General features: G+C 42.6%; 1 protein-coding gene across 1 annotated transcript; it reads left to right on the top strand.

Annotated features, from left to right (window-relative positions):
* Positions 1-22: 22 nt before the first annotated feature.
* Positions 23-4,927, top strand: BGZ61DRAFT_468813 (ankyrin repeat-containing domain protein). The gene is made up of 3 exons (XM_046247903.1): positions 23-1,217; positions 1,266-2,088; positions 2,139-4,927. The coding sequence occupies exons 1-3, from the start codon at positions 101-103 to the stop codon at positions 4,780-4,782; spliced, it is 4,584 nt and encodes a 1,527-aa protein (XP_046093679.1). The 5' UTR covers positions 23-100; the 3' UTR covers positions 4,783-4,927.
* Positions 4,928-8,991: the final 4,064 nt, after the last annotated feature.

Below are 8,991 nucleotides of genomic sequence, written 5' to 3' on the forward strand. Positions count from 1 at the left end.
TTGCCAATCCAAATCCCTTTCCTTTGCCATCTCCGCCTGTTCCAATCGTCCCCCGCGTTTTCGTACTGTTGGCGCTTCCCTACTATTTATACTACATTGCATGGCTAGAAGTCTCAGGGACCAAGCTATTTGCTACCAAAGATCCCTCCGAAACCCCTCACCACTTAGTCAGCCGGAAGCTTGTACGTCCACGCCAAACGACTCGGCGACGTCGAAGAGACATACAGACACCGACAACAAGGAAGGTCCTGCGCCGAACAGCAAAATGAGTAAGATGGAGGACCGCGGATCTCATACGGCAGAATTTACCCACAGCGATTTCACAGTGGGGTGGCTATGCGCACTGCCAAAGGAGCAGACCGCAGCGACAGCCATACTGGATCAAATCCATCCCGAGCTCCCTAAGCCACATAATGACCCGAACACATACACACTAGGATCTATCGGAAAGCATAATATTGTCATAGCCTGCCTGCCGAAAGGGAAGATTGGCAATAATGTCGCTGCGACTTTCGCGACTCAGATGATGCGCACGTTTCCGTCTATCAAAGTCGGACTCATGGTAGGCATCGGCGGTGGTATTCCACCCAAAGTAAGACTCGGCGATGTCGTAGTCAGTACACCAACCGGCCAATATCCTGGCGTGGTCCAGTGGGACTTCGGCAAGGCGGAAAAGGCTGGCGAGTTCAAACGGACTGGCGCGCTGAACAATCCCCCAAGCGCACTACTTACAGCTTTGACCAAGTTGGAAACCAACCATGAGATGGCAGGATCCAAGATACCCCAGTATCTAGATGAACTGGCACAAAAATGGCCAAGATTGGTGCGTAAATACATCTGGTCTGATTCACTCAAAGACCCTGTGTACGAATCAGACACTTCCGACCGCGACCCCGGAGACCCGCATGTTCATTACGGTCTGATTGCCTCCGGCAACGAAGTAATCAAAGACGCCGATTTTCGTGACAGACTCAATGAGAGTCTTGGTGGGGATGTACTGTGCTTCGAAATGGAGGCAGCAGGGCTGCTGGACTTCCCGTGCATCGTCATTCGAGGTATCTGCGATTACGCTGATTCGCATAAGAATAAAGATTGGCAAGAACACGCGGCGGCTGTGGCTGCTGCGTTTGCAAAGGAGCTGCTGCAGTATGTTCAACCGAGCGACGTGGAGGGAACGCGCCCAGTGAAAGATATACTGAGGGACATATTGAAGCAAGGTTGGTAACTCCAGGCTCAAGACAGAATATACCTAATAAGAGACCCAGTTCAACAAGATACATCCGCCACTAGAGAAGATGTCACACATCTCAAGTCCGAACTTGTCAAAAAAGAAGACTTGGAGATCCTGAACTGGCTTACAAGAGTTGACTACGGGCCAATGCAGAGCGATCACCTTTCAAGACGGCAACCTGGCACTGGACAATGGCTGCTCGAGTCAATCGAGTTCCAGGACTGGCTAGCTATAAGCAACCGGACTTTGTTTTGTCCAGGTATCCCCGGGGCAGGAAAAACGATCATGACTTCAATTGTAGTAGACGACCTCAGTTCAAGGTTTTACAGCAACTCGGACATCGGCATTGCATACATTTACTGCAACTTCCAACGACAGAATGAGCAGAACATCGACCACCTGTTAGCAAGTGTACTAAAGCAGCTAACTCCATCCCATTCTTCCCAACTGGATGTCGTCAAGAGTGTGTATGATCGGCACAAGAAGAAGCGAACGCGGCCATCACTCGACGAAATTGTACGACTTCTCGATTCTGTAGTAGGGATGTATTCACGAGTTTTCATCATCGTTGATGCACTCGATGAATGCCAGGTATCCGATAGATGCCGTATAACATTCCTCTCAGCACTTTTTGAACTGCAGATAAGGCACAGGATAAATATCTTTGCGACATCAAGATTTATGCCGGATATCATTGATCACTTTAAAGACAGCGAAACACTCTTCATTTATGCCAATACTGATGATGTGGCAAGATACCTCAGAGATCATATGCAGGAAATGCCATCTTTTATCCAGCAGAATCAACAACTGCAGCAAGAGATCGTAACAGGGATCTTATCAGCTATTGATGGAATGTATGTTTTTGGCTACTCGCAAGACTAAGGTAGCAACTAATGTTGGGCAGGTTTCTCCTCTCATCAATCTATCTCGGTGTGCTTAAAGAAAGCCTGACGCTAAATGAGATCCGGAGTACAATAGAGCTTTTCCCAACAGATGGTCAAGCACTAGATGACGACCGAAGAGCCCAAATATTGGACCAAGCATATAAACAAGCTATGGACAGAATTCAAGGGCAGGCAACAGGAAGGAAGAAGCTTGCATTCAAGGTTCTATTATGGGTTACAAACGCAAAGAGACAGCTTACTACGTCAGAGCTTCTGTATGCCCTTGCAACGAAGCCGGGAAGCCCCAAGCTCGATAATGGGGAGTTCGTACATATCGATGATATAATCTCAGTCTGTGCTGGACTGATAATGGTCGATACCGAAAGCAGAATCATCCGGCTCGTGCACTATACAACGCAAGAATATCTCAAGCGGACACAGAAACAATGGTGTCCCAACGCAGACTCTACAATCACGACAATATGCGTTACCTACCTCTCGTTCGCCATGTTTGAGGATGGGGCATGCAAAACAGACAGAAAGTTCAAGGAACGGCTGCAGTTGAATCCGTTCTACGACTACGCCGCACAAAACTGGGGGCATCACGCTCGTGACGACGTGACCTTAAGTCGGCATGTCATCACATTTCTGAAGAGTGAAGCCAGTCTTGAGGCATCAAGTCAAGCACTGATGGTCAACAAACTACATGAATCAGAGAAACATTACAGTCAAAGAGCTCCGAAGGGTATGACGGGATTACATATGGCAGGGCACTTTGGACTGTTCGATGCCACATATGCCCTCCTTAGACTTGGACACTCCCCAGATCTGAAGGATAGTTCCCGATGGACGCCACTGATGTATGCTGCTGAGAATGGACACGAGGACGTCGTCAAGCTAATGCTGGCCGTAAAGGCTGGTGTTAATTCTGTCGCGAAGAGTAGACAGCCCGCGCTTCACGCAGCTGTTAAGAGGGGCCATCTAGGGATTGTTGAGGACCTGGTAGCAGCAGGGGCCGATGTCAATACTACCAGTCGTGGCGAACTGACCGTGCTACAAGCAGCTGCTGGAAAAGGCCATCTAGAAGTTGTTGAAAAGTTATTGGCGGCAGGAGCTGATGTCAATGCTACTACAACTGCTGAAGCTGGGCGGACTGCGCTACAGTCAGCTGTTTTGGGAGGCCATCTAGCAGTTGTTGAGAAGCTGTTAGAGGCAGGGGCCAATGTCAACACTGACGTTGGAGGCAGACACCTTCCGCTCCAGACAGCCGCTGGTAGAGGACACCTAGCAATCGTTGAAAGGTTGTTAGAGGCAAAGGCAGATGTCGACGTTGTTACGGGCCGCGATGGATGGACTGCGCTCCGAGCAGCTGCTAGAGGAAACCATCCAGCAATTGTCGAGAGGCTGCTGGCAGCAGGAGCCGATGCCAACACTGCTGCTAGGGGTAGCCCCACCGTGCTCCAGATAGCCGCTGGAAAAGGCTATCTCGAAGTTGTTAAACAGTTGTTGGAAGCAGGGGCCGATGTCAATGCTGCTCCGGCTAAAGCTTGGTGGACTGCACTGCAAGCAGCTGCTGGAAAAGGCTGTCCAGAAGTTGTTGAAAAGTTGTTAGCGGCAGGGGCCCATGTCAATGCTGCTGGTTACGATGATCACACTGCGCTCCATGTAGCTATTTTAGGAGGCCATCTAACAGTTGTTAAGAAGCTGTTAGCGGTGGGGGCTGATGTCAATACCGGCCGTCGAGGTGGACAGATTCCACTTCAGGCAGCGGCTGAAAGTGGCCATCTGGAGATCGTTAAAGGGCTGTTAGAGGCAGGAGCCGATGTCGACGCGGCGGGTTATGCTGGACGGACTGCGCTTCAGACAGCTGCTGAAAAAGGGCATGTGGCGATCGTGAAGGAGCTGTTGGCCGCAGGGGCCGAGATCCATTCTGCTGCTGCTGCTGCTACTGCCGAAACTGGACGGACTGTTCTCCAGGCAGCGGCTAAAGGAGGCCATCTCGAAGTTGTGGAACAGTTATTGGAAGCAGGAGCCGATGTCAATGCTGTTGCTGCTAAAGCTGGATGGACTGCACTCCAGGCTGCCGCTGGAAGTGGCCACCTAGCTCTTGTCGAGAAGCTGCTAGCGGTAGGGGCCGATATTGAGGCTGCTGCTCCTGATTATGCTGGACGGACTGCGCTCCAGGCAGCTGCTGGGGAAGGTCATCTATCGATCGTTGAAAAGCTGTTGGCGGCACGAGCTGATGTTAATGCTGTTGCTGCTTACTTTTCTGGTTGGACTGCGCTGCAAGCGGCTGCTGAAAAAGGTCATCTAGGGATTGTGGAAAGGCTGTTGGAAGCAGGGGCTAATGCCAATGCCGCTGGTGCCGCTGTTCGTGGACAGACTGCGCTCCAGGCGGCTGCTGGAGGAGGTCATCTAGAAGTAGTCGAAAAGCTGTTAGCGGCGGGGGCCAATGCCAATGCAGCTGCCGATGAAGTTGCATGGACTGCTCTCCAGGCAGCGGCTTATGGAGGCTATTTAGAAGTTGTCGGAATGTTATTAGCGGCAGGGGCCGATGTCAATGCTGCTCCGGCTAAAGCTGGGTGGACTGCTCTGCAGGCAGCCTCTAAACGAGGCCATAGAGAAGTTGTCCACAAGCTGTTGACAGCAGGCGCGCTGACTTGACAGGCAAACATAATTACCTAGCCTCTATCGCGCACCTGCTTTTCTTCTTCTCGTATGTTTCACTTCACGCATGGCTTTGACAAGATGGTTCGATAGTTATTGTTGTTGTATAATGCATTTCAGAACGAAAGGACTTCCTTTAGGCTGGGACTCTGAAGGCCCTGAGCGCTGATTCGCTGCCCATTCAGGTGTTTGCATCCGTAATCCCTTAACATTAGTAGGAATGGTATTTTAGGAATGGTAGTTCGGAGCTTCTGTCTGAACCTACTACTGCATAGGTTACGTCGCGTATTCTTCCCTGTAAGTTACCGATCGCGATACGTCTAAGAGCGTACGATAGCTTGGAAAAGGTGGGGTAAGCGATCAGCTCAGATCTGCCCCTCTTCCTAGCTGCACCTTGAGCTTGTCAAAAGCGGAATCGATGCGCTGTTTAAGGGCATTGACGTGCTGCTCCTGGAACTGGGCGACCCCTTCCAGCTGGGTGTTGAAGATCTCGTCGCAGAAGCGGTTCTCGTCGTCCTCGGTCTATGGCTGGGCCTCGTCCTCGGAGCGGTGCATGCGCAGTAGGCTCTTGAGCTTGGTGTAGTCGATATACTTGTCCTTCTATAGCGTATAGACAGACTCGTGGAGGGTCGTGCCGAAATGCATGGTCCTCAAGCAAGTCTCGTCCTATATTAGTGTTGTGGAGTCGGTATAGAGGCGAGATAATAATGGATAGATGAAGGTGTATGGGAGGAGGAAGACGGAGGGGAGCAGAATGCCCGGACAGAGCAGAGGTATAATACTATAGTGCATCCGGAGCGGGAGAGAGAAAAGGGAGTTGACTTAAGGGAGAGACAACAGACGGCTATAAATTTATACAGGCGTCCGACTGGTTCTCCAGTCGCCATAAGAGATAAGTATATATGGGAAAGGTCGGTAGCTTGTCTGATTTACGCTAGCCCGACAAGACCTCCTCCATCCCTCGATTAAGGGCCCGAGAGTCGAGACTCAAAGGGTCGCACTTATCCGCAATCGACTTCCTGTATATGTATTCCAGGAAGCGCCCTCGTAAATAGAGGCCGAGGATCCAGAGTTCCTGGGAATCGAGCAGAGTGTAACTTACCCTGCACCTTTGGTCCCTAATCGCAAGGAGTTGTCGAGGATGATAAGGAGCCCTGGCCCGACAAGGGTGTGTATATGGGAGGGCTCCTCGCTCTATCCTACCTTCGCATATCTGATTCTTAGGCTATTCCTTTAATGGCTATTAGTCCGGCTATCTTGGTACTATTTATATCCTTCTGGCTAAAGGGGTAATCTACTATAATATATTGCTTGTATATATTTAGGATTTCTCGTGCTGGACTTATAGTTCCTGCCGTGCTGAATACTGTAACTGAAAGTAGCTCTATAAGTGGAATGCTTGCTCGGCGCTATAGCACTCAAGCCGGGGCTTCTACTATCTGCGCTGTAGCAGTTTAGCTATCAGTCTGCTAAGGGCTAGATATTCTAAGAGTAATAAATACATAGAAGTACGGATAAGTATAATACTAATTTATTAATATATATCCGTTACGGCTTGCCGGTAAGATTGTTAAGCCAGCCGCCTAGGTAAAAGGATTCTTAATTATAAGCCTCAAACTATAAATAACAATAATTTTAATATAAATAATTAGCTCTTTATCTTTTATTGTAGACTCTTATATAACTATAAGTAATTTTTATGGGAATTATTAGACTTAATATAGCAAGACTATTAATAGAACTACTCTATTAGTACCAGCATGCTGTAATATAGAGATGCGAGAGTGTAATATTGCAATTTAACTAGCAGATAGTCGGATCAGTAGAAATACAACAGGCAGGCGTTCTTAGCGCCAGCAGTTAACCTATTAGCTGGTTAATAGTGCGTCTTTTGGTTATTTAGCTAGTAAGGTGGATGTCGCTTTTTTATAGGCTCGATAGGTAACTAAGAGCAAACTGCTAAGCAATGTATATAGCGAGCTTGGCACGTGCTAGCAGATACTCAGCGGCCCTAAACAGAGTAAACCCAGATCTAATAGGTAGGCTGCCTCTACTTAAGCCCTAAATGTAAGATGCTCTACTAAGATAGGCCTAATTTCTATGGGGAATTCTAGGGTGTCTATTAGTATAATACCTATAGCTGTATCTATCCTAATTGCCTCTTCCTCTACTACTAACTATATCCCGATACCTACAGGCCTTATTTACTCCTCTCTTCTCTCCTTAGTTAGCTACCCTCCCCTTTACTCAACTATACCTTCTATCTATTTATTATCTTATTTAGTATTTATAGCTTTCTATCTTAAGTTAATTTTACTTAAAGTAGAAGTAGTATAGAATAGATAAGATAGTATTACTACTAATACTAGCTGTAGTATTTCTCTCTTTAGATAATATAAATTTAAGTAAAATTATTTTATTAGTCTTAATAGCTTATATCTCTTATAGCTCTTAATAAAATACCTAATAGTATATAATTTATACTACTTATTTTAGTACTTATAGTAGGTATATTCTTATTATAAAGATTTAGAAGGAGAATTAGTAGTATACTATAGTAGAGAATTACTTTTATTATAAAAAATAAGGAAATTAAATTAGTATTAATATCTTATTAGGATAGTAATATACTCTCTTCTATTAGTAGCTTTAGTATTTTCTTTAATAAGACTAGTATTCTTACTCTAAGTATCTTTATCTACTTTACCTCTAAATTTAGCGCTCTATCTAATATCTCTATCTTCTTCTATCTCTATTTTATTAAGATTCTATCTATCTCTAAGAAAAAGTGCTATTATATCTTTTACTTTGCTAGTATCTCTAGCTGCTACTATCTTATTATCTACTATAGCTTTATAAATAAGGTTATCAATTTGGATTTGAGTATGCTAATTTATAATTAGGTATATAAGTTTATTGTATACCAGGCTGCTACTAAGTTTACTACTATAAGCAAGTAGGAGACTATTATAATATTAATATCTATAGAGAATATAGAGGGCCTATTAAAACTTAGAGATAAGAGTGTTATAGTAGAGCTAGTAAGGCTGGATTATATATATATATAGAAGGTGCTATATATTATAGGGAAAGAGTAGATATAAATCTGGGCGGGGATAAGTATATTAAGAAGAATTATATTAGGGACTTTTCTTTAGATTAGAGATAATATATATATAAAGATTATAAACTTAAAATTAGTAATAAAAAGGGTTATTAAAATAGGATTTATAAAGATTTAATCTAGTTTTTTATAAGCTTTAGCTATAGTATAATAAAGAAATAATAATAATAAGCTATATTATAATAATATTATAGAAACTTATTATTATAAGAGATATTAGTATGTTATTAGTTATCTAGGTAAATATAGAAATATAGTATATTTAATAAGAATATAGTTATTTTCTAGTTTTTTTTTTCTTTTTATAAATTAATAGCTTATTTATACTTATTTTATAATTACTAGGTGCTATATTAGCTCAGTAATATATAGTAGAGTCTAGGGATATATAAATTTTACTATATTATTAATTAGAAAGATATTTAAACTTAGAAAATTCTAGCTAGATAAAATTTAGTAGAAATATAATATAGAATATAATTAAATAAATTTATAGAGCTTTAAAGCTAATATATAATAATACTTTACTTACTTATATAAATTAGTATCTAGCTAAATAGATACTTTAGTATATTAATAAAAGGTAACTTATTATAGCTTAAGTTAAGACTAAGTAGTTATAACTAGCAGAATTATAATATACCTACTTTTTTACCTAATATAAATCCCAAACTTACTCTATATAAATAAGCCTAAATATATAACTTACTTCTTTAGAATAAGCTATAAAATTAAACTTACTCTTATTTAATAAGCCTATATAAGTATTACTAATATATAGATATTTTTTAATACTTTTATAGATAAATAGCCTTACTAGCTATTAATATATTTAGTTATATTAAATTTATTATTCTATTATTACTAAATTATAATTTATATTACTTACTATAATATTCTAATTTACTTAATTATATACTATATATCTTAAACCTATTCTATACTCTTAGAATTAAACCTAACTATTATATATTAATAGCTTTTATTTAGTATATTATTATATTAACCTAAGTAATATCTTAAATAAGCTAAAATAGCTTTTATAACTTTAAGTATCTTATTTAAATTTAGAAAAAACTTTA

The sequence above is a fragment of the Ilyonectria robusta genome, assembly GCF_021365365.1.
Source record: "Ilyonectria robusta strain PMI_751 chromosome Unknown BGZ61scaffold_83, whole genome shotgun sequence".
In the NCBI taxonomy this organism is placed as follows: domain Eukaryota; kingdom Fungi; phylum Ascomycota; class Sordariomycetes; order Hypocreales; family Nectriaceae; genus Ilyonectria; species Ilyonectria robusta.

Coding starts and splice junctions, on each gene's coding strand:
- BGZ61DRAFT_468813 (XM_046247903.1), top strand. CDS start 101: ATGGCTAGAAGTCTCAGGGACCAAGCTATTTGCTACCAAAGATCCCTC. Junction 1,218..1,265: donor GAGGGACATATTGAAGCAAG/GTTGGTAACTCC, acceptor TAAGAGACCCAG/TTCAACAAGATACATCCGCC. Junction 2,089..2,138: donor TTATCAGCTATTGATGGAAT/GTATGTTTTTGG, acceptor AATGTTGGGCAG/GTTTCTCCTCTCATCAATCT.